This window comes from Fistularia commersonii, chromosome 7 (assembly GCF_037954325.1).
Source record: "Fistularia commersonii isolate RoL2024-O1a breed Wild chromosome 7, RoL_Fcom_v1.0, whole genome shotgun sequence".
Lineage (NCBI taxonomy): Eukaryota > Metazoa > Chordata > Actinopteri > Syngnathiformes > Fistulariidae > Fistularia > Fistularia commersonii.
The window spans coordinates 9,204,769-9,229,940 of record NC_141290.1 but is presented as its reverse complement, the minus strand read 5'-3'; the positions used below and the strand labels follow the sequence as shown (position 1 = coordinate 9,229,940).

Genomic DNA, 25,172 nt, shown 5'->3' with positions numbered 1-25,172 from the left:
CTGACGCCAGCTTGCATCAGTTCTCGTCTCGCCAGTAGCTGAGGGGATTGACAACATGTGAGTCTCACCGTCCGGAAAAAAAAGAGCTTTTGCCACGTAAAGACTCGATTCTAACTGGAATTTAACGTTCGCCCGTTTAATTTTCGCCGTTTTTTAAATTGTATAAACGTTACGTGACGAGGAAATTTTTAAAATTAGAAAAACGTGCCGGGCGGGCTAGCTTCCTCTGCCGGCTAGCTTGAGGAGGCGTTTTTGCAGTCAACTTATCTGCTGTGTAAAAGTAAAACTGAATGGACGGTATTTAAATATCACAGGAGATCAATTGCGGCGTGCACGAAAAGTCTACGCGCACTACATACGAGCTTCACAGCATGTTTCATTAGGGTTATTCTCAGTTGACAACTCCTCGAAAACCGGTTCGTGTGAATCAACATAAACTTGAAGGGAAAGGCAGCGCCGTCTTTCGGCTCGAAGTCTCGCGATAGCTTGGGAGTTGTCAAGTGAGATCGCGCCTCAATTCTGTCGTGTGTCGTCACAGCATCAGTCGTGGAGTAGAAGGAAGAAGATTTGTGGTTTTGTGTTTATGTCATTTGTCTTCTGCAGACACCATGGTGGAGCAGGTCCCCGAGACCTTCAGCTTCCCCACTGAGGAGGAGAAGATCCTGAAGTTCTGGAAGGAGAACGACTGCTTCCAGGAGTGTCTCAGGCAGTCTAAGAACAGGCCCAAGTAAACGCACTTTCTGCCTTCATCTGAATTTTCTGTCAGAGCTGCAAATGTATTTTTATCTGGATATGTTGCAAGTAAATATTGGCAGACACTTCTGATGTTGTGCCAGATGCCTTATTTCTTGTTTAACCGGTTGAACACTTCCATCAAATTCCATGTACCTTTCTCACGCATTGGTCTCTCCGTCATAACTTTATGAGACTGATAGCTACTCCTCAGAATCCCAACTCTGCAACATACTGCGTGTTTTCCTTTCAACGTAATTCCTGAGGCACCTGTCCTCCCGTCTAGGTACACCTTCTACGATGGCCCCCCTTTCGCCACGGGTCTGCCCCACTACGGCCACATCCTGGCCGGAACCATCAAGGACATTGTCACCCGCTTCGCCCACCAGAGCGGCTTCCACGTGGACCGGCGCTTTGGCTGGGACTGTCACGGCCTCCCTGTGGTAAACATCCACCTCGTTGTCAAAACCCTGGCGGACGCCGGATGCGGCCCCACTGAATGCCGTCTCTCTGCAGGAATACGAGATCGACAAGACCCTGGGGATAAAGGGGCCTGAGGACGTCGCCAAGATGGGCATCGCTGAGTACAACAAGCAGTGCCGGAACATCGTCATGAGATACTCTAGCGAGTGGGAGGTGAGCAGCGAGGCATTCACTGATCTGTTTTAATGATGGGGGAAAAACACAAGTGTGTTTCAGGCCTTTGGGCTCTCTCTCTCGCTCTCGCTCTCTTTCTCTGCCACTAGGCTTCGGTGAAAAGGATGGGGAGGTGGATCGACTTTGACAACGACTACAAGACCCTCTACCCCTGGTTCATGGAGACCGTCTGGTAAGAGGATGGACCTCTTCTGGAAATATGGACTCTTTATCTCAGCGGTTTTCCCGTAGGAGGTCTCACAGGGGTCTCGCCTGGGTTTTAGGAGAGTGTTAGGTGAAGAAGAACTGACCTGAAGAACGTCTGATTAGAAGCGAGCTCCTTGTCCTAGTCTGTACCTCTTCACACCTCCTCTTTTGGAGGAGCACCACTTCTGTATCTTTACATCACACCTGCTGCCCACACACAAATAGGCTAGTTTTATCTGCCATCTTTGCTGTATTTTTTACCTCATCTGGCTTTTTTTTACCATAAAACTACAGTAATGGAGGAGTGCAACCTGAGAGGACTTGTCCTTTCAGTGAAAATAAGGTGCAGCGCCTTATTCCGGGGAGGGGTTCCGGGGCTCGGACGGGTCACGGATGGGTCAGGGTTCTGTCATTCTCGGGTTCATGAATGTGTTTCCGCGCCTGTCCCTTTCCAGGTGGGTGTTCAGGCAGCTGTACGACAAAGGCCTGGTGTACCGTGGCGTCAAAGTCATGCCCTTCTCCACCGCCTGCAACACGCCGCTCTCCAACTTCGAGTCACACCAGAACTACAAGGTCTGTTCCGACCGCCATCGGCACGAGCACGCCACGGCGCTTGTCTCACGTCTTGTGTGTGTCGCCAGGACGTCCAAGACCCGTCTGTGATCGTCAACTTCCCGCTGGTGGAGGACGGGGAGGTGGCGCTGATCGCCTGGACCACCACGCCTTGGACGCTGCCTAGCAACCTGGCCCTCTGCGTCAACCCGGACTTCCTCTACGTGAAAGTGAAAGGTGAGGTCCGGGGGCCGTGATAGCTGGTCCGTGCTGCAGGGGGCACTGTTGGGTCACGCTGGAGAGCTTGCTCTTTATTTTTAACTGCACCACCTGTGCTGTGCTGCATAAGAGCCTGCCCCGAAATACCAATGAGCTCCGTCTATTTATCCCCCCTCGCTCCTTCCCCATCCTAGTCCCCCCCCGCGTACACCTGCTTCCACCCTTGGCTGGCCTCAATTTCCCCGCCTCGGTGTGTTTGTCCAGCGTGCCGGGGCTGTCAGGGCCGAGCCGTGGAGCCGTCACTCATGGAGGAGGGACACCCCCGAACCCCCCCGACCACGGACCAACTCTAAACTATAATCTACCCGTCGGCCATTTTTTTTCCTCACAGCAGAACCTTGACTTACCGGCTCTGCGACCAAGCTTGTAACTCCGTTTGCTAGTTTGTCAAACTCGATTTCCCGTTGAAACGCTATTAATCCATTCCAGACCCCTATTAGGTTACGAGTCTTTAAATATGAAATAAGTAGTTTTATAAAAAAAAAAATTTTTTTAAAAAGTTTATGAAATAAAACTACATAATAGAAGAGAATGTACACTAAAAATCTCTCATCAAATATCACTATGTAGCTGCGTGCACTTTACTGCTAATTCTATGCAATAACCCTGATTTAAACACATAAATACTACATGCAATCATATACATGCACTTGTACATACACATGTATATACATGACACATGTTTTTACATGCTTTTAGTGTTATTTATATTCTTTGATCTTTACTGTTTTTTTTTAATTTCATTTCTATTATCCGCTGTTTTATTCTTTATTTTTATGTAGAGTTCTATTTTGATTCTTCTCTACTTTAGTCTGTGATCAGAAGGTGCTTTCAACAAAAAGCAATTTCCCCCTTGGGGATCAATAAAGTATTCTGATTATTTTCACTCTTATTATTTTGTTAATTCTGTGTCATAGTGGGATTGTGAGAAATGTCTCCTCCATATGTCTGGTTCATGCAGAGATATTGACAATAAAACTGACTTTGAAACTTTTTTTGAAACATTAGAATATAAAGAAATAAACAGTGTTGTAGTGGTTTGGGGAGTTTTCCATTTGGTGCTCTATCCTGAACTAAGCTACACACTTAATGCTAATGTGTTGCTGAATGTGACCATCAAACCTTCCCCCGACCGGCTTTGAACGACTCCTCGGGCGCCCTCATCCGTCCACGTTCCTTCCGTCTGCCGCACCCAATCCACTTTTTCCATGATTCTCTGGGCTAGCTAGCAGCAGGTGGCGCATCCCACTATCTTTCAACGCCACTTCACCGACATTAACTTCGGCCATCTTTGTTTGTTTATGGATGAGTGACCTGTTGTCCCGTCTCTCAGACAACAGCACGGAGAAGACCTACATCATGATGGAGGCCCGGCTGGGGGTGCTCTTCAAGGTGGAGGGCGAGTACACCGTCTTGGACAGGTGAGAGCCTCAGGTTCAGGGTTCTCGAATGGCGACCTTTGACCGCAGAAGTCTAAAGTGGGTAGAGATGGAGATGCAGTACTAGACAGGGACGCCGCACTGGTCATAGATGGAAGTACTGTGTGAGAGGCAGTGAAGAGCAAGTGACGTAGTCAGATGCAGCACAGGACAGAGATGCAGTGTAAACGCAGTAGAGGGCAGAGACGCAGTCCTGGCAAGAGACGCCTTTAGAGGCAGTATAAATGTACACATCATTTAACTGCAGCTGAGGGTTTCTGCCATGCCATGAAGGACCTACAGTGGAAGTGTGTATGTGTGTGAGTGACAGGTTGATTGAGATCTTTGGTCCTGAAGAATTAGAAGTTGAGGAAAGTTTCTTGTTGAAAGTGTCAGAGTTGTTGGGGGAGTCAAAGATGGCCGCCCTCCGGAGAGGCCTGGGCTCCAGCAGCTGAGGAGCTTCTGCAAAGGGAGCTGCCAGTTTCCCGGCCAGCTGGAGGAAAACCCGGCCTCGGCGGTCGGCGCGGGAGGGGGCGCCTCGGCCCACACTCATGTTGGCGGCATTGGACTTGTTACCCTGGCAACGGCGCCACAGCTCCTCAATGCGTACGGTCGACAGCAAGTGATGACCGAGGCTCTCCATGGAACCTCCACAGCCTTCTCCTGCCTGGGTTGTCTCCATGATTTCCCTTCTGGGTCTCAATGCGTGGAACCTCCAAGTTGGAATGATTGGATGATTGACAGCTGAGCCACCTGGCTAAGCCCCGCCTCTGGCCCATATGCCAGTTGGTGATTGGCTCCCTGATGGACAGAGCAGGCGTGTCTGTAAACCCTTTTCCTGCCGTTGCAGGTTCCCAGGGAAAGCGCTGCAGGGGAAGAAGTACAAGCCTCTGTTCCAGTACTTTGCCCAGGTGTGTAGACCCCGCCCCCCTCCCCGACACATCGTCCAATCGGATAACCGCGTTTTCTGCGCCCGCAGTGTGGGGAGAGCGGAGCCTTCCAGGTGGTGCTGGACAACTACGTGAAGGAGGAGGAGGGCACTGGGGTGGTCCACCAGGCGCCCTACTTCGGAGCGGTGAGTCCCCCCTCGCCTCGTCGCCGTGGAAACCGCCATCTGTCCGTGACGCGGCAAAGCCGTTCCCCCGATCATCCGACCATCCATTCCAGCAGGCATTGATGGTCGATCAACCCGGCTTCGAAGCTAGTTAATGTTGGTATAACTTTTAACTGGGGATGGTTCCTCCAGGGGTGGGTGGGGTTTCCATGACGACAGCTCCTTCCCATCCCATCCCGCAGAGCTGTCATTTACTCTGCTGTCTGTACTTCTAAAAGTACTCAAAGAAATACTTGTTCTGAGTGCTGGTGCATACTGGGGGAATTCTCACACACACACACACACACACACACACACACACAGCTGTGGATACGCACTTCACATAAACATACAGCGGCGCTTATACACAGCACACACACAGCTCATTGGTGGATACACACAAGCAACCTAAGCATACAACTGTGGGTACACACTGTACCGACCCAAACAGCAGCTGCCACACACATCTGTGGATGCACACGGCCCACACGTACACACACACACACACACACACACACACACACACACACACACACACACACACACACAGCAGCGGATATACAGTTAACCTGCACAAAGTACCTACACAGACAAACACCATTGGATACGCACTATACTGACACATTAACACAACTGTGGACACACACCGTACCTACACACACAGTGGTGCATACACACTGCATACCCTTGCAAAGTGGTAGATACACACATGTAATCTAAGCGTACCACTGTGCATACACACTACTCACACACACAGCAGTGGATAAATAATGTAAACACACACACACACACAGCCAGCTGCTGTGGATACACAAACTACACACTCCCATCTTGGATATACACACATCTGCGGATACTGAAAACCGCACATTGTCCACTGTAGCGCTACACACACAGACACACATGACGAAGGAAGCGCAATCCGACTACACGCACAACGTTGTCGACATACACGCGCCCTTTTTCCACCCGGCTCCATGTCAGTTTGTATGCCGGGCGGCTCCGAGAAGGACCTCGCCGTTCTTCCCCGATGTTGTAGCGACAAGTCGCGAGGTGACCGCCGTTCACGTTCCGCTGCAGAAAACATCCGTCAAACCAGAGTTCATTACAACCTCCAGGAGGGGTTTCGACAACAACCCCTCGTGACAAATCCATGCCTTTTGGTTTTTTTTTGGTTTGTTTGGTTTGCGCCGTAAAGATGGCGGCTGACTCCCTTTCTGTGCCCCCTCCCTGCAGGATGACTACCGGGTTTGCTCCGAGTACAACATCATCCGGAGGGACCAGGAGCCCGTCTGCCCTGTGGACGCCTCCGGCAGCTTCACCTCCGAGGTCACCGACTTCGAGGGGCAGTACGTCAAAGTGAGTGACGCGTGACGTGATTAGGATCGTTCCCAGGCTGCGAGCGCCCGCCGCCGCTGTGAGACATTCCCCTGGCGTCCTGGTCGATGGCGTAATCCCCCGGGGGTCGCTGTCCGTCACACTGACCTGACAGATGATCCACTCGCTCCCGTGTCGTCCACATCTTAAACACTCCCTGAAACCCACATGCGTTTAGCCCGGCAGCGCTAACCGCTCTTTTAGTCCCGCCCCCAAATGGTGACTTTTGTTTTGGAAACGCGTTGTTACCGTGTACCGGTTGCCCTCCTCGCCGCCACCACGCCCGACTCTGTCAATGCTCTAAAAGGGTAGAGGGAGGTGGAAAATAGCGTTGGTTCATGATGTGATGACTATTTCCCGTCCGGGTGCAAAGGGCCCGACCTGCCTGCCGCTAACAGCCCGGCGTCAGCTAATAAAGAGCATGCAGCTGCACGCCTTGGCGACACCGTCATGCGCCGCTTTTAAAGCATGTTTGCACCGAGCGGGAGTTTCGTGGTTGTTTGAGACATTCTTCGGCGGCAGATAAAATCGCCGGCGGCTCGGGGGAGGCCGTCATTCGCAGCGCCGGCCACACAGCGAGCAGCCAACAAGAAAAGAATCCCTCCATGAGCAGCATGAGAGCCTCGTCTTACACCCAGAAGAGCCTGCAGGTCAGCAGCTCCGGCGGCAGAGTGCGGGTCCAGAGCCCGTCTCCGTCCCGTTGCCGCGGCGCCTCGTTTGACGGCCGCGGGCGCGCCGGGTTCCACGGTGCCGCCGTGGAGCTGGGCACAGAGATCCACCAGCAGCGCACCAACGAGAAGGAGGAGATGCAGGAGCTCAACGTCAAGTTCGCCGGGTACATCGAGAAGGTCCAGGCGCTGGAGCAGAGGAACGGCGCCCTGCAGGCCGAGCTGGCGGCGCTGCAGGGACGCTACAAGGGAGGGCCCTCCGGCATCGGTGAAGAGTACGAGCTGAAGTTCAAAGAGGTGCGCGAACTGATCGAGGCCCTGACCAATGAGAAGGGAGAGGCCGATATCGAGCGGGGCTACCTGGAGGAGGAGGTGGAAGTGTGGCGGCTGAAGCTGGAGGAGGAGCTGGCGCTGAAGGAGGAGGCTGAGATGATCCTGAGAGAGTTCAGGCAGGACGTGGACAGCGCCACGCTGCAGAGGGCGGAGCTGGAGAAACGCATTGAGCAGCTGGTGGCCGAGATCGAGTTCCTGAAGAAGCTGCACGACGAAGAGGTGGCCGACCTGATGAGGCAGATCCAGGAGTCAAAGATCACTGCCGAGCTGGACGCCGACCGTCCCGACCTCGCCGCCTACCTGCGAAATATGAGGGCCGAGATTGAGGCCGTCGCTGCGCGCAACGTCCAGGAGGCCGAGAAGTGGTACAAGAGCAAGTTCGACACACTCAAGGAGCACGCCGGCAAACACGAGGAGCACATGAAGACCATGAAGGAGGAGATCACAACCTTCAACAACCAGGTGACGGACCTGCAGAACCAGATCGATGGTCTGAGGGCCCGTAATGCCGCCCTGGAGCAGCAGCTAGAGGACATGGAGATGTCCCACCTGGACAAGGTCAGCGGCCTGGAGGGGGTCATAGCCCAGCTGGAGACCCAGCTCTGCGAGACCAAACTGGAGATGACCAAGTACCTGCAAGACTACCAGGACCTGCTGCACATCAAGCTCAAGCTGGATGCGGAGATAGCCACCTACAGGAAGCTGCTGGAAGGGGAGGAGCAGAGGCTGGGGATTGCCAAAGATGCTTAAGCCGCAGAGCCGGAGCCTCGTAGTGGAGACCAGGAGACCAACGTGGACGGGAGACATGTGACGATTGTCCAAAGAATGCTCCCCCCCCCTCCACCCGACCCTCCACACCCCAGTCCTGGACTTCCCAGAACTTCACATTGATTAACACCACTGACGGAGGCCGAGGTTCCGGAGGAACCGCGAGCCAGACACCCTTGACCATCTAGGACAGGACCTCCAACACGTTCAGCACTTCACGCTTTTCTCATCTTCTGCTGTGATGCATCACCACCCCCTTCATTCCTCCATCCTCCCAGCTGAGGCCCATCTCCTCCGTGTTTATTGCTGACTCGCTGTAACTTAATAAAGATTGATGTGAGTGCATACAAAACAACGCATTGATCTCCTCCTTCCATCTCCTGCACGATGGCGTCCTCCTTCCTTTTCTTTCCCCATCCCTCTTACTCTCTTCTTTGTTGGTCTCTGAACCTTCTGCCTGTTATCTCGGTTTTTCACCTCGAGGTAGGAAATCTGCTGAGAAGCAGAGGCACTCCTACCTCCTGCTTTGACCTGCATGAAGGTAGACCTCCATTTATCTCCATTCCTCGCCGCTGGGTTTTTCTGCCCTCCGTGTGAACGCGCAAACGTACCGAGCTTCAGGTCAGAAGTAAAAAGACTACATGGACACCTGGTGGCGTGCCCGCCATGGCGTGAAGGTCCTGCTGAAGTTTGGGGCAAAAAGTGTCCATTGGCTGCTGGGGTGGGATTTTTCTTTTTCACCTCCTGGCTCCTCCCTTCAGGGGTCTTCACAGCCAATCATCTGCCTCCATCTAACCCTCTCCTCTCGCACCAGCTAGCTTTCTGTCCTTTTCCCCTCTATCCATAATGCTACTGTCTGGTCTTCCTTTTGATCTCCTGTCTGCTACCTCCAACCTCAGCATCCTTCTCTATCCCTCCTCTGACCATGTCCAAACCATCTTGGTCTCAGTTTATCTCTAGGTCATCCAACATGGACTCATTCATGATCCTCTCCATCCTCTTCACTCTCAAAGAAGAAACACGTCATCTTCAGCTCTGCCTCTTCTCAGTGTTTCCAAACCAGACAACATGACTACTCTCACCTCCATCTTCTCCACCTTTGCTCTGACACTCTTTTATCACCCCGGACACTTTTCTCCACCAATTTCAAACTTCTGGCACATTTTCTCCACCTCCTCTTCACCTTCTATGGCTCTGGACTGTTGAACCCACAGTGTCATCCGCAAACATGGAGATTACCTTCTTAACCCCATCAGTCCATCACCATAGCAAACAAGAGGCTCAGAGCTCACTCATGATTCACCTCCAACCTCCACCTTGAACTCCTCTGTCCTCACCATCGTCACATAGCTGTCATACATGTCCTGCACCATCCTAACATACTTCTCCAGACCTCCTCATACAACCCCAGCTCCTCTGCGTAATGCATACTTCAAATATACCAAAGCACCTCCGTCTCTCGAGATGTTCTTCCACCCTTCATTAAAGATCACAATGTCATCTGCAAACATGGACATTTACTTGGAGGGCCATGGAGGGCCACTTGGGTTGTATGAGGAGGGATGGACAAGGAGAAGTATGTTAATGTGGTGCAGGACATGTATGACAGCTGTGAGACAGCGGTGAGACAGAGGAGTTCAAAGTGGAGGTTGGCGGTTTATCAGTAATACATACTACAAATAGTTTTCATCTCCTGTGAAGGAAATGCCAACGCTCAGGCATCTTGTCGTTTCAGGACGCCGACAAGAACATCATAAAGTGGCTGAAGGAGCACGGCCGCCTGGTCAATGCCAGCACATACAAGCATAGCTACCCATTCTGCTGGAGGTGAGACCCATACAGGCGGTGGTGGCGGCGGCGTTCGGAATCGCTCTTACCCTCGTGGTTATGTGCTTTGCCGCCATCATCCAGGTCGGACACACCCCTCATCTACAAGGCCGTCCCCAGCTGGTTTGTCCGGGTGGAGCACATGGTGGACAAGCTGCTGGACAACAACGGGAAGTGCTACTGGTAAGATCTTCACAAACCTGGTACTTCTCCGCCGCTAGTTAGCTTGGAGAACTGCGCGAAGGTCATCAGGGTTGGACCAGGGGTAAAATTATGAATATGACGATCCGGGGCTGCGTAGATGAGCGCCGCCGCGCTGGAGCCACTACAGTAATGTGCAGTGAATAATTAATATGCGTCCCATGTTAGCATTCATGAGAGGCATCGCGTGATAATTAAAGGCCCTAAAGAGTGCGGCGCTCCGCCATGGCAGCCGGCGCCAAAAACTACTGCATTACAGCTTTTGCTAAGTGCTATTAGCCCCCTGAGCTCCACCCGCGCTCCTGCCCGAGCCGTAGAAGCTGCCGGCGGTAATAGTACTGTCAGTCGGAGATGGATGGCCGGCTGCGAAGATGGTGAAGACACACACACACACACACACACACGTGCAAATACCATCACGCGCACACACATTCTATAGGGTAAATCCTTTATCTGAGCGGTAATAGCGCAACGGGTAAATTAGTGTCAGGGAGCGCTGGGTCCATTGTCCGTGCTAATCTGCCAGCGGTGTTTAGGCTGAACAATCGTTCCGTGGAAAGAAATTATGTACACACACACACACACACACACACACACTCATGTAGTATACATCTATGAATTGCTAGAAATTCCACATTATGTTCATTGTTCTGAATTTAGCTGTGACACTTAGCTGTGTACCGAGTCCCTTGGATACACGTCTGTGTGTGTGTCTGTGTGTGTGTGTGTGTCACGCTCTCCTTCAACTATCTCGCTCAACTTTTTACTCCAGCCCTTATAATTTGATTTTGCTAAAAGGCTCTCTGTCTGATTAGCCCACCCCCCGAACCTCCCACTTCAACTTTTTTTTTTTTTTTTTTAATCCCTGAGGAAGGCGTCCTTTCGGGACCCGCCGCTACTGGCTCATCAGCATCCCCAGGCGAACAGCCGAAACCTCGGCGAGTTTGGTGCGTGGCGGTGACGCTCGCCACTGAGTGGCTTTATAGGAGCCTCTCATGAAGCAGATTGCTATTTAGCATATTCCCCGAGTGATTGTTCATCTGCTCTCTTTGCTCAAACGGGGGACAAGTATCTGAATAAATCAATGGCGGGATTAATGAGCAGCGGCGCCGGCCCCTCGCAGCGCACTGGTCCGCACCCCTGCAGGGTCAGCGTGGGTCCTTGACCTTCAGCTAAATTCAGGTCTTCGGAGAAGAAGGAGACTTCCATGGTGCAGCGGACCACACACACAAACACACACACACAAGCACACACACCTGTCCAACTGTAGATACCTTTGCTTCAAATGTCTCTTTGCATCCGGTAGCACAAGACAGTATGACGAGTGTGTGTGTGTGGGGGGTGGGGGGTGGGGGGCAAATTAGGTAACCTGAAGTGTTTCAGGAGAGCAGTTATCCCTCCCCACGCTTCCTTTTCATATTCGGAAATCCTGCATGAATCTGCCGTGTCCGTCGTCATGGTAACGGCGCCCCCCCCCCTTAATTTTTTTTTTTTTTTTTTTTTAATATTTAGCGCTCATCTTTAAGACACTCTTCTTGCCGCCGAAGGTCTCTGGGTCTCTGACCCGTATATCAATTGAGTTACTGAAAAACTGTGTGTGTCTGTGTGTGTGTGTGTCCGTCCGTCCCTCTCAGGGTGCCGGACTTCGTGCGTGAGAAGCGCTTTGGGAACTGGCTGCGCGATGCCCGTGACTGGGCCATCTCCAGGAACCGCTACTGGGGCACGCCCATCCCCCTCTGGGTCAGCGAGGACTACCAGGAGGTCAGGAGAACTCAAACCCACACACACACACACACACACACACACACGCAGGGGCTCCATTAGAAGACCTGCCCCTGATAACCGGAGCCGCAGAGAAGCTCTTTCCTGATGTTAGCTTCAAACCCGAAACCCCAGAGTGCCTCCATATTGTGTCATCCGAACACACACACACACACACACACACACGTCGGCGTGGCGGGCGGCGGCTGAAAGAGGGGCAGCTCACCGACCTGCTTGCCACAAATAGCTTTGTGACTTTTCAGAACACTCACACTCCTGGGTGTTGTACGCACGCACACACACACACACACACACACACACACACACCATCAGCTGTGGCATATCTGTACTTTGATTTCCAAGCATCTCTAGGTTTCTTTTCTCTTCCTGGAAAGTTTTTTTTTTCCTTTTGTTGAAGTGGTTGGTGGGCGTCGGCCTGTATCTGGGCCAAGGCGCTACCTGCTAACGCTCTGGAAGTGGAGCACAGCCCGCAGGTCGGCTCTCGGAGGAGGAGGCCGCCGCCGCAGCACACTTTTCCCGTAGTTTTCCAAGGTAGAGCTACTTTAGTGGGGCCTACTTTTTAAGAAGTGTGGCTCCACACTTTGCGTCCGGGAGCATTGTCGTTCCTGCGCTCCCAGAATCCCCCCATACTAAGAAGAGCAAGAGGTCCATGCTAAGACCAATGAAGAAGCGGGCCGGTCCCAAACAGTGAGCGGGCTCTGGAACTGGTGCCTGATTTTCAAACAGAAAAGCTCTCAGAACTGTGCGGCTCCAATTCCACCCCAGGAAGTAGACTTAGCTTTGCCTTCCACAGGTGCTAACGGGCCACTGTGATGTTAGCATTTACTATGTGCCCCTTAAGCTCCACGCTCAAGAATAAACCAAGTGTTTTTATCTTCTCCCTGCACTGTGTGAAGAACCCCGTGAGCTGTTCGCCAACGCTGCACTTATTCTGGTCCAGAATGTAGATGTTCCTCTGTGATCCCTAGAAACCCCTCTGAGGCGTTGCAGGCCAGAAGAGCTCAGACCTCTCGGTCGCGCCAGACCTTGCTGCTTCATTCCATTTTGTCCCAAGAAAACATCTGAGCAGTGGCCACCATCATTTTTAGAAATGGTCCTCTGGAGTCCACAAGAAGTATCTGGTAATGGACGTGGCTTATGTGTTCCACCTGTCACATCACGAGTTTCTATGAAATCCTGCCTCAGAATAGGAACTCAGATGGTTCTCAGAGCTGAAGGTCCATGGTTTCTGGTTCTTCTGCTGTCTCGAAGTAACAAGAAACAGACCTGGAAAAGTTCCTACAGTGAGACGTATCTTTATATGGACCTGCTGCTGCTCCACAGGTGGTGTGTGTTGGCTCTGTGGCTGAGCTGGAGGAGCTGAGCGGGATCAAAGTGACAGACCTGCATCGAGAGAGGTGAGACGTGTATGTGTGTGTGTGTGTGTGTGTGTGTGCACGTGTGCGTGTTTAAGACCCTGATCCTCCAATGAGCTCCGCTCACCTGTGGAGTCCCTACCTTCTGCTCTGAGCTCACCTGGACCCGAGTTCCCCGCGGGTTCGGCCTGTCTTGGTTGGCGGCGAGCAGTGGCGATGCGTCACCGCGGCAACTGAGTGGAAGGCGTGTGTGTGTGTGTCTGGGGAGTTGGTCCATTAGTCAGCGTTATGTCAGTGCAGTATTTTGTTTGCAGGAATTAGACTGACCGCTTGACACAGCGGGAGATACCATCTCACAGCAGCTGCTAGGTGGTTGTCTGCAGATTAATGTCCAGGGGAGCGTGTGTGTGTGTGTTAAATGAGAGTGAACAGTTGGATGTCTCGCATGTGATTGACAGCCGATCCGGGTTAAGCCCCGCCCGATCTCACCCCTGTCCCCCCCCCCCCGCCGATCTCACCCAGCATCGACGACGTGACCATCCCGTCGCGGCGCGGAAACGGCGTCCTACGGAGGGTGACGGAGGTGTTCGACTGCTGGTTCGAGAGCGGCAGCATGCCGTACGCTCAGGTCCACTACCCCTTTGAGAACAGGAAGGAGTTCGAGGACACCTTCCCGGCGGACTTCATTGCAGAGGGCATCGACCAGACCAGGGGATGGTAAGACTGTGGGGGGCGTCTCTTCTGGATGGGACGCACGCGTGGTGACCTCTGGGTTCCCCTTCGCAGGTTCTACACCCTGCTGGTGCTCTCCACCGCCCTGTTCGGCAAGCCGCCCTTCAAAAACGTCATCGTGAACGGCCTGGTCCTCGCCAGGTGAGTCCCACCGTGTTTTTAAGATGGTGGATGGACACCAGGAACCCTCCCGATTGGCTGGCCGAATGAGGTTTTTTTTTTTTTTTTTTTTTTTTTTTTTTTCTCCATTGCTGCTTTTATATATTCCCTTGGTCACCCGGCCCCTCGGGGCTCCAAGCGTCTCCGAGGGTCTGGAGAGCAGCGCCGCGCTAACAGGCCTGCTGACCTGGAAGGACTTGGCTAATTTGAATACCAAGATGCGCTCTTACGCACGCGTGTGTGTGTGTGTGTGTGTGTGTGTGTGTGTGTGTGTGTGTGTGTTTAATGCCTTTGCTTTGTGTGTCGTTGTCCCCCCCCCCCCCCGCAGCGATGGACAGAAGATGAGCAAGCGCAAAAAGAACTACCCGGATCCGGGCGTGATCGTGCAGAGCTATGGCGCCGATGCCCTCAGGTCAGCTCCGTGCTCGAGCGTGAGCCTCCGAAGCGTGAAGCGCCCGGGCGCCGGCAGCGATCGTTGTGTGTGTGCGTGTATGCGTGTGTGTGTGTGTTAACCCACCTTATGTTATTAGCGACCGTAGTTTTAAAGCGATTGGAGTCAGCCGGCGTTCCTGCCAGACCAGGAGCTATCTTGGTTTCCCACATGCCACACGCAACACACACACGCTCTCGCTCGGACGGTGTGCAGCCATGCTAACGTTTTTACCTATTAATACATTCCCTGGTTCCCCCCCGGCAGCATGGGCGCCGCGGCCATATGGGCTAATGAATAAAGCACGGCTCGGCTGCACCATATGCTCGTATATGATGATGAACGGCGAGCTGCAGCTCAGGTCAGATTTTATCCATACGGTGCCAGATCGCAACTACAGAATTCAGATGATCCACAGGAACCCGGCGTTCCACCAGAGCTCAGCGCTCTGAGACAGGGGCGAGGCAACGCCTGCCTTTATCTGCTCGCTGTGGGACACCTTCTGCCTCGACCAGGAGAGGAAGAAGTCCCTTACGACTTGTGCTGGTAGTGCTAACAACTACGCGCTAATAGCTGACATGATACAATAATAGCTTTAATGTCTCGAGAAAGTAATAATGGTGGACGCCTGTCGAGATGCGGCAGTAGATGAAGCTGCGACCCCTAGAAATGAGAGTCCAGACACTCTGGAGAAGATAGGAGGTTGCCATCCCGCATTGATGAAGGGACACAAGTGCGGATAGGATAAAAATGGTGCATTATTGGATACCCCTCAGCAGAGTAACCCCATGGCAGCATCAGTAGAGGCTAGGGTAATGCTAACTATTAGTTTACTCAAGACGAAAGGGTTGAGGGACTTCCAAATAAGGAAACTTTGATAACTTCCATGTTTCCTGAAAGGTATGCTAAGACCACACCAGAACCATGGCAACATAGCATTAGCCCTTCGAGATTGGGTTACATGGAGAGCAGACATTTTTAAACACTGAAACGGTTTTTGACCCGCTGACTGTCATATTTATTTCACGCCCTGGAAGGCCTCAGGGTGGATCGGTCCGGCATGACCTTTCCCACGGACCAGGTGGAGTCGTCCTGCTGCCGAGACGCGAGCTGGCGGCAAATCGAGAGTTCTCAGTCGAAGCTAACCACACGCTCCGGCTCCTCCGCCCGCAGACTGTACCTCATCAACTCCCCCGTGGTCCGAGCCGAAAACCTGCGCTTCAAGGAGGAAGGCGTGCGCGACGTGCTGAAGGACGTTTTTCTGCCATGGTACAACGCCTACCGTTTCCTGGTGCAGAACGTGCACCGGCTGGAGAAGGTATGTCTGAAAACTCCATCTTCCCCAGTCGTGGTGCACCAAACGTAATTTACCTGTGATTAACTATGAAAACGGCTTCGTAATGGCGGTGTAATTAGCCTCGGCGGCTCCGTTCCATCGGTAAGTAGGCGTTTCGGCGCGGAGATAAAGGAACGGTAGCGACTTCCCGCTGAGAAGATTAAAACGCTGTCTTCAGAGGATAGCGTTCGTTTGACTATCTGTGAGATGGGGAGGGGGGGCGTTTTCCGAGGCGAGCTCACGGGGTCCCTGCATTCTAGGAGGACGGCATTCGCTTCCTGTACAACGAGGGCACCGCCAAACAGAGCAACAACATCATGGACAAGTGGATCCAGTCCTTCACGCAGTCCCTCATCCAGTTCTTCAAGGCTGAGATGGACGGTGAGCTGGACGCACGTGGGAAGGGAGGGGGTTGTGCACACGCTACCACCTGATCTCCCCGCCGCTTCCTCACGCCGCTTCCTGTGTTGCAGCGTACCACCTGTACACCGTCGTGCCGCGGCTGGTCAAGTTTGTGGACATGCTGACCAACTGGTATGTCAGGACCAACAGGCGCCGCCTCAAGGTGAGCCCCCCCCCCCCCGATAGGTGAATTTGCTAGCATTAGCACACCTTACGTGCAGCACTTTGATCAGGGTTCTGTGTGATCCATCATGTCCCCACTTCACTGAATAGAACTGAGGTCCTCAGAGGTCCTCTGTGGTCCTCAACTTCTTAGACATCCCCCCTTCGCTCTTTTATTACTGCTCCAGGTGGACCTGGAAGTTGAATACTGTGTTTGTGTGTGTGTGTGTGTGTGTGGACGTGCACGCTGGTGAACTTTGCAGGGAGAGAGCGGCACCGAGGACTGCCTGTGGGCGCTGGAAACCCTCTTCAGCGTTCTGTTCTCCATGTGCAGGCTGATGGTGAGTCACGCCGTTTCTGCGTGCGATGCGCGTGCGTGACACAAAGATCGCATGAGAGGAAATTTCTTTTGTTGAGTTTTTTTTTTTTAAGCCTTTGTGTATGCAAGACAAAAAAGAAACACCAGTAGGGTGTGTGTGTGTGTGTGCACGCGCGCACACACGCTGGACAATCTGTGAATAATGCATAACCAGTGGGAGTTTTATTTTTTAATATATTTATACCGCATTGTAGATGTTTGCACGTGAGGCACGCTAATAGCCGTTAGCCGTAGCCCGATCGATGCAGGCGGAGCAGATTAATTAGCTCCTCCACACGAGAGGAGGCGTCACTCCCTCCGTTATTCTGTGTTCTCGTTATTTTTTTCCCTTTTAAATCTCCTGACTTTCGGCCCCCGGCACCCAGAAATGCAAATGGGCCTGCGAAGCGAAGCACGGCATCTTCACCATCCTCTTCTTCCTCCTCCAGGCTCCCTTTACGCCCTTCATCACGGAGATGATGTACCAAAACCTGCGTCACCTCGTCGATCCCGCCTCCATGGAGGAGAAGGAGACCGGCAGCATTCACTATCTAATGCTGCCCCAAGTCAGGTGGGGAGGGAACCGCAGCGCTCGCCATTTCCCAGTGTGTAAACAATCTCGGCTCCTAATGAGAACGGTGTCTCGTCGGGCAATCGCAGTCGCCCGCTTTGCATAAAATTATTCCAAGACAAAGAAAAGCGGCTCTTAAATACATTTTAAATCAATCCACAGGGAAGATAAGCTTAAAAGCGGGTGGATAAAAGGGTTAGTTCGGAGCCGGCCACCGACTGGAGGCCCTGGAATTAGATCTAGTCCGAGGCTGGGGCAGGCCCAGGTGCTCGCAACTCTGCACCTTCCAAATACAGCCGGTCTAGATGCCTGTTAAAGAAGATTAAAAAGAAAAACAAACGCAGCCTTGGAGGCCACTGGAGAAGAATGCTAATCCACCTCGGAGCTGCTCTTCGTCCAAGACAAAGGACAAACACGGTCAGCGGGCCGGAGGCAAGTTCACCTGTCCCCAGAACCTCCTAAGGAACCAGGAACTAGGACCTCGGTGCCTAGAATATTTGAGCTCCTACTCCAAGACACGGCCTCCTCACGGTTGCATAGGACCTCATCTGATTGGTGGAACCCATAAGTCACGCCCACTGCCAGATACATCTTGTAGACTGCCATCATCTCTAAAAACGGTGGTGCTCACTGGTCAGATGTGGAACAGAACTGTCACACAACCATTCACATGTTTGGACAATGTTGGGTCTCCACTGAACCTCAAATTTGGACTGTGGGACGAACCCTGAGAAACATGGAGACGTCCCCTGTGGGAATCCAACCGATGCACCTTCTGACTGCGAGGTGGAATCTCCTACCGTTGAATACTGAACGTTGCTCAGCCCCTAGCTGACGTGCTCTTGGGTTCCGCTCTCCCGGGGCTTGTCAAGAAAGAAAAGTCTACACGGCCCTTAATCTGCCATGACGGAACGTTTGCTCAGGGGGAAAGAGGCCTAATAGGCTCAGAGGAATACTAGGGACTCCGCAAGAACATTCCAGATGTTCTCGAAAAATAGCCAATGTGTTGATTGACAGGCGAGAGGTCTGTAGGTTGCCACGGGTGGACGCTTCTCGGGAAGCGGAATCACGTCATCGCGGGCGCTTTTCGGTGAAGCGAGCGCATCGGCGGCTAATCTGCCTCCACCCCTCCACCTCTACCCAAGGGAGGAGCTGCTAATTAGCCAAATTTAATTGCCGTCTTTAACTATGAAACTCTTCGGAGGTGATTTAATGGCCCTTTGATTCAAGGAGAACAAGTCTGCAGCGTTTCTGAAGAATTCCGCTGCCGACCTACGCTCTCGTCCTTGAAGCTGTGAAGTGACCTCAAAAGAGAGGGGGGCGGGGGGGCTACCAATCAGAGCGGGTGCTCCATCAGCTCATTAAACGATTGCCCGTCCCCGGTGTCTTCTGACTGTTTGGGTGGTTTGCTAATTTAATGGTCTACCTCCTTCGGATAATGCGCCGCCCAAGTCCAACTCAAAGTTTGCAGGGACGGCACAGGCGCTTGGGAAGGGTGGGGGGGTTGGGATAGGGGGGGCTGGTTGCAGTGGGGCATGGGGGGGGGGGGGGGGTTGGTATCTTCTACCACCACCATACCAACTTCCACCCTCCAGGTAGCATCAATGCTATTTGTGCATCCAGGATCATCAGCCTCTACAAAGGGCACAGATGTGGACTACCTTGCCTACCTAGTGGACCCAACGGAGCAGCTCCGCCTGAAGAACAGCTCCTTCCTTACGGTTCTAACTCCCCTCCCCACGTGTCCGTTCACAGGGAGGGTTTGATTGACAAGCGCATCGAGAGCGCCGTGTCTCAGATGCAGTCGGTGATCGAACTGGGCCGAGTGATCCGGGACAGGAAGACCCTTCCAGTCAAGGTAAGGGGAGGAGATGGATGCCTTCACCTTTATCGAGGTGTGGTCTGCAGTCATGGTGGGTTCTTCTGGTAAGCCAGGAGTGACTGTGTGTTTCAGTACCCGCTAAAGGAGGTGGTGGTGATTCACCAGGACCCTGAGGCCCTGAAGGACATCCAGTCCCTGCAGAAGTACATCTTGGAGGTCAGTCAATCCAAAAAGTCATCACGGGTTTCTCCACCTCTTGAGATCTCGTGGTGCCCTAAACCCAGATTTGTCCGTTTGTCCTCCTCCTCCTCCCAGGAGCTCAACGTGCGGCAGCTGACCCTGTCCACGGATAAGGACAAGTATGGCATCCGCCTGCGGGCCGAGCCGGACCACATGGTGCTGGGCAAGCGGCTGAAAGGGGCCTTCAAGGCCGTTGCGGCTCAGATCAAGGAGCTCAGCAGCGAACAGCTGGAGGTCTTCCAGAAGACAGGTGCGGCAGAGGGTGGAGCGCTAGTAGTGAGAGGCAGCAAAAGTAGACCCCTCCCCCCATGACCCCTTTGAAACAAACTAGCGCCGGGTATCTCCTCCAACCAATCAAGGCAAGGAGGTCCTCCCGGGAAGGGGGTCGCCAGCCTGGAGGTACGGGGAACCATCTGGGGAGGGGTGCGCTTAGATGATGGTCTGCAGAGGAACGAGGGGCGTGCAGACGTTGGATCAGAGAGAACGGGGTGACTGTTTCACCCCGCCTCGGGGGGTGGAGGGTAGAGATAGGTGGGGCGTTCTTCAGTAGGTAATTGCAGCAGAAGGTATGCCTGTGAGGAACATAAGTGAAGACTGCGGCTGATGTCTGAACCGACGGTTCTTTTGTGATAATGGGGTCAAAGGTCACGTAACCCTCCACCATTCTCCCTCACATGTTCTCAGGCTCCATTGCGGTGGACGGCCACGAGCTCCATGAAGAGGACCTCAGGCTGATGTACACCTTCGACCAGAGCTCCAGCTCGGCGGCGCAGTACGAGGCACACTCGGACTTGCAGGTACGATCCCCGACCCCTGACCCCCCCCGAACCCGACGGATGCGAAGTTATCACTAATCCGATTGGCCGCCGGTGTTGCAGGTGCTGGTCCTGCTGGACGTCAGCCCGGACCAGTCCATGGTGGACGAAGGCGTGGCCCGCGAGGTCATCAACCGCATTCAGAAGCTACGCAAGAAGGTGGGGGGTGTTTATTTCCTGGGCGGCGCCGCCAACACACACACACACACACACACACACACACACCCTCAGACATTCTGGAGGACGCCTATCAAACCTTCACCAGAGGATGTGACTCCATCTCACAGGCATCTCACACCACAGAAGTAATTAGATTACTATTTCAGATGAAGTCCAGAATTAGTTTGTCTGATCGTCAGTTCACAGCCAATCAGAGCAGGGGGCGGGGCTTCACCCCGGACCGCTTGGCTGTCAATCATCCAGACACTCCCCCTCGCATTGGCACCCGTGGACGAGGTCTTGGGTGAACCTGCTGATGGAGAAGCTGTAGAGATGGAAATGTGGGGTGAACCTGAAGAGGAGAACATGGATGGAACCCAGGCAGGAGAACATGGAGAGACCTTTGAAAGGTAATGCGGTCAGGAGAACACGTAGTAACACACACCTGGAGAACCCGGGTAGGAGAACATCCAAGGAACCTAGTCAGGAGAACCCCCCGAAAAAAAGCTTAGGCAGGAGAACATGGAGGGATAGCGCAGAGGGTCTGCAGACGGGAGAAAATGGCGAGAACCCAGGCAGGAGGATGGAACCCAGCTCCACCACCTGAGTAGAACCAGAACCTGCTGTGTTTCCCGGCAGCTCCGACCCTGGGACCTCCCTCTGAGAAGATCTCCGGACCTCCCTCTGAGAAGATCTCCCCACGGACCACCCTCCTCACCCCCAACGTCATTGATCGGAATCCATCGCTGCCAAAGGGGTTCTTCATGGTCAATACACTCCTCCTGCTCCCTCCTTACCTCCACAGCTAATTGTGAAATCTTTCCATTGCCCTGCCCCCCCCACATCTACCCCCCCTCCCCCCAATCTGCCCCCTTACCCCCCTCCATCATAAGGCAGGCTTAATGGCAGCTTAATAACAGCCTGGGCTTTTGAAGTGGAGACGGATTAGCCCCTTGTTTTCGCAAGAAACACACCGTTCTTTCCGACCTCACGCACCCACGCGGCCCGTCGAATTCCTCCGCTTCTTTCAAACCGAGATCTGTCAGGAATTTTCCAGCCCGCCGACGGGAATTAATTTTCAGCACCTCTTTGACACGTTTCGGGGAGCAGCTCGCAGGGCGAGAGAGAGAGCGAGAGAAAGTGTGTGTGTGCACGGTGGTATCGAGTGATGCCACCGGATCCAAAAAAAAAAATGGGTCAGCGTTTCCTTTTCCTGTATTTGTAATCTGTCAGTGGAACACACACACACACACACACACACACACATACACACACACACACACACACACACACACACACACACACGTGCCCCAGCAGTCTGTATCCGTCTTAACTGACACTCTTGCCCTTGAGCAGTGTGTGTGTGTGTTTGTGTGGCCAGAAGTTAGGGATTCACCCCAAAAGAAGGTCCCAGAGTGGAGAAGGTGTTAGAATCCAGGCAGGAGATCCTCTACTCTCTCCAAGCATGAATCCCCAATATTTGAGCTTTCACTGCCGCTTAGTTTGATACGGTCTGATTGGCCGTGACACGCTCCTGTCTGTCGTCCTGATTGGTCTGTGCGCACGGAGGCGTCCGAGGTGGTGTTCTTCTCTGTTGGTCTGACCTCCTGTCCCCCCGCAGGCCCACCTGGTGCCGTCGGACCAGATCCACGTACACTACCGTTGTCTGCCAGAGGGGGCGTACCTGAGCTCAGTGATCCAGGCCCACACTGACTTCATCCTCGCCACCACCAAGGCGCCACTACTGCCCGGCCCCGCCCCCGCCGGCGCCAGCGTCATCATCCAGGAGCAGACCCAGGTCAGTAGCTTATCAATAACATAGAACTCGGACGATTGTTGACTGATTTGTCATTGGAGATCAATTTGAAAGTGATCAGCTCGCGGGGCTGCTAATTGCTAAGCTACACTCTGCACGATCTGTTAAATTTGTTGTGTGTGCGTGTGCGTGTGTGTGCGTGTGTGTGTGTGTGTGTGTGTAGCTGAAGGGCTCAGATCTGGACCTGACCATCGTAAAAGGATCTTCGTCCCCCGCGGCTCCTCTGAATGGACCGGCCTGCTCCTATGTGAACCTCAGAGTGAAGGTCAACAGCAAAGAGCAAGGTGGGGGGGTGAATGTCACCGCCGTGTTCCTCCTAAAAATGTCAGAGAAGGTCCTGGAGGGGAGTCCTCCTGCTCTTCTCTGGACGTCACTGTGGTGCTCTCTGGTCCAGAGGGGGTGGTGCTGCTGGAGAACCCCAGGGGAGACAACAGGCTGGACGTGGAGCGGCTAAGGAGAGTGTGTGGCAGCATCTTCGGAGCCGGCGACGCTGAGTTGCGGATCTTCAGCGGCACCACAGGTGAGCAACCGGGGTTTGGCTTTACCTCCACGTAGCGCAGCAGGTAGCGTTAAGCGCTAGCTTCCAGAGCCGTGGCCGCAACTAGGGTTTTGCCACCCGAAGACCTCCAGGTCCTCCAGGAGGAGTCTCAGAATGGGCCTACCTCACCTTTCCTGCTCTTCTCCATCCCAGAGTTGACGAGAAGCACGGACCTCCAGGCGCTGAGCGGCAAAATGTTGACGGTAACATCAGGCTCCTCCCCTCCGGACCCCGCCGCCTCTGCCGCCCCCTTGTGTCCGTACGTGAACCTGCAGCTCTGCAACGCCCAGCCGGCAGGTGAGCTTCTGTTACACCTCCTTCTTCCAAAAGGGGGGCCACGAAACTGGACGCCATGTTTGTTTACGTTATCATCTGTAGGTTCAACATTCATTAATGGAGTTTAGACATGAAGTGTAGCATTTAGCAAATAGCATGTAGCCGCACATTGTAGCATTAAGTGTGTAGCTAGTTAAGGATAGTTGAATTAAGGATAGTGACAAATGACCACTTCATAAAACCACTATATTTCTCTATGTTTTCTTTCTTATGTGTTATTTAGAAAATACATTTTCCTCGTTTAAAAATACGTAGCAAAAAGAGTGTTCAAATTCCTTTTTGCAGGAAAATGAATTTGACATATGAGCGAGTTGAGTCACCGATGCAAATAAAATAGTTTAAATTAGTTTTGCGTTAGATTAAATAATTAATGCAGAATACATATACTCTGACTAAACTTTAAGTAGGAACAGCTGGAAGCATCTGTGCTTATTAATGTGTAATAAGCGTGAAATAATGTTATAATGACAATTTAAACATTGGTACAAGTCTGGAGTGGTTCGGTGTTAATCAAAAAACGTATTGAAATGAATTTATTGTACATATCGACCCCAAAAGTAACAAAACTTTAGGGGAAAATGAAATTGTTCTTATGATATAAACATTAGATATATTAAAAATCAGTTGTGAACATTTCTTATGGCTCTATCTGCAGCATTTCCAGGGTAATTTCTCATGAAAACCTTTTTTCCACAGCCAAAACAGGTTTTTCCTTAAAAGACAAACCCATGCCTTGTGGTAGCAAGTGAAAAAGTACAAAAAGGAATCATGTTACAGCTCACTTCTCTGCTGCTCTATAATCTAAGCGAGAAGATCAGCACTGGAACTGACAAAGCCTTTAAGTTCTTGCCTATTGATGACAAAAGTTAGCATTAACTACAAGAAAAATCTGTTGTATTTCTTTCTTATTATTACTCGTAGTGCATTGTCGGACATGTGCTTGCAACATATTTGCGGGCCAGCTTTCATAGCCCATCCATCTTCTGCCTATCCTGGTCCTCCGTGCTGTGAAGCCAAAGCGCTAACCGCTGCGTAACCGCGCTACTACGACGTCGATCCTGGAGATAAACGTGTCAAATTAAAAATGTCGTTTCCCAGAGTGCCAGACAGGGGAGGCGGCCACCGTCCTGCTGGTGAACCCGGCGGGTCACAACTCCCTGGATCACCCGGGCCTGGTCTCGGAGGCCGCCAAGGTGTTCGGGCTACGCGGCCGCCGCCTCCGGCTCTACCTGGATCAGGACCTCACGCAGGGTAAGGGCGCCGGCCGGGGGGGCGTCTCCGTACTTGGCTCCGCCCCCTCCGGCTCCTTAACCCTCCTCTCATTGTGTTCCTCAGAGGTGGCGGTCGACTCCCCGCTCAGATCCCTGGACACCAAGACCCTGTTCGTCAGAGTTCTCCCCACTACGGCGGAGGCCTAGAACCTCCTCATGACTCCGGGACCCCGCCCCCCCCCCCCGAGCTCTTTATTTTGGTTTATTCCCCCCACGACTCGCTCCCCTCGATGACGTCTCTACCTGACTTTGGATGCCCGGGAGCGCAGCAATGCCTTTTTTTTTCCACAGAAGATCGTTGGCGCGTGCAGACGCCGCTTCCTGCGCTCAAGTTATATTTTTAGCAGTCGACGGTTAGCAGTCGTTCTGCTAGCTGCTAGCCTTGGCGCCTTTTATTCTGACATTTGCAAGAACCAGAAGGAGCCGGTGTGGAGGTCCGGAGGAGGTCAGACGCTGTGCGGTGATTCGTTGCCGCTCTGACCAATCGGTGGCGATCGTCTCCCGCGCCGGACGCCATCGTCGCCGACGCCAGCCTGCGCTTCTCTACAGGGAACATCCACCTCCACAGGTTCTCACCCTCCAAGGGTTCCTCTTGGCTGCTTTATCTGGACACACACACACACACACACACCACACACACTGGGGAGCGCCAGGCGCCGTTGGGACGAAGGACCTTCTGTTCTCAGACCAAGATGGAATAAACCAAATGAAAACAAACACGCTGCTGCGCTTACTTCATTCCTGGACGTCTGTTTGTGTTTCCTCAGGGGGCGGGGCCAAGGGGCCAAAGGGCGGGG

At 52.9% G+C, this 25,172-nt stretch overlaps 2 protein-coding genes across 2 annotated transcripts; both read left to right on the top strand.

Moving 5' to 3' along the window:
• iars1 (isoleucyl-tRNA synthetase 1) lies at positions 1 to 25,092 on the top strand. The gene is made up of 34 exons (XM_086149669.1): positions 1 to 57; positions 604 to 727; positions 1,019 to 1,175; positions 1,249 to 1,368; positions 1,479 to 1,561; positions 2,031 to 2,148; positions 2,217 to 2,364; positions 3,740 to 3,827; positions 4,675 to 4,735; positions 4,804 to 4,899; positions 6,154 to 6,276; positions 9,799 to 9,890; positions 9,975 to 10,073; positions 11,726 to 11,852; positions 13,197 to 13,270; positions 13,751 to 13,945; positions 14,015 to 14,101; positions 14,448 to 14,531; positions 15,723 to 15,867; positions 16,146 to 16,266; positions 16,359 to 16,450; positions 16,713 to 16,790; positions 17,257 to 17,378; positions 19,134 to 19,236; positions 19,333 to 19,416; positions 19,516 to 19,690; positions 20,125 to 20,237; positions 20,319 to 20,414; positions 22,036 to 22,212; positions 22,394 to 22,514; positions 22,625 to 22,750; positions 22,922 to 23,065; positions 24,203 to 24,355; positions 24,440 to 25,092. Exons 2-34 carry the CDS (start codon positions 609 to 611, stop codon positions 24,520 to 24,522), a joined length of 3,804 nt encoding a protein of 1,267 aa, XP_086005795.1. The 5' UTR covers positions 1 to 57; positions 604 to 608; the 3' UTR covers positions 24,523 to 25,092.
• vimr1 (vimentin-related 1) lies at positions 6,835 to 8,192 on the top strand. The gene has a single exon (XM_086149670.1). The coding sequence runs from the start codon at positions 6,900 to 6,902 to the stop codon at positions 8,043 to 8,045; it is 1,146 nt and encodes a 381-aa protein (XP_086005796.1). The 5' UTR covers positions 6,835 to 6,899; the 3' UTR covers positions 8,046 to 8,192.
• Positions 25,093 to 25,172: the final 80 nt, after the last annotated feature.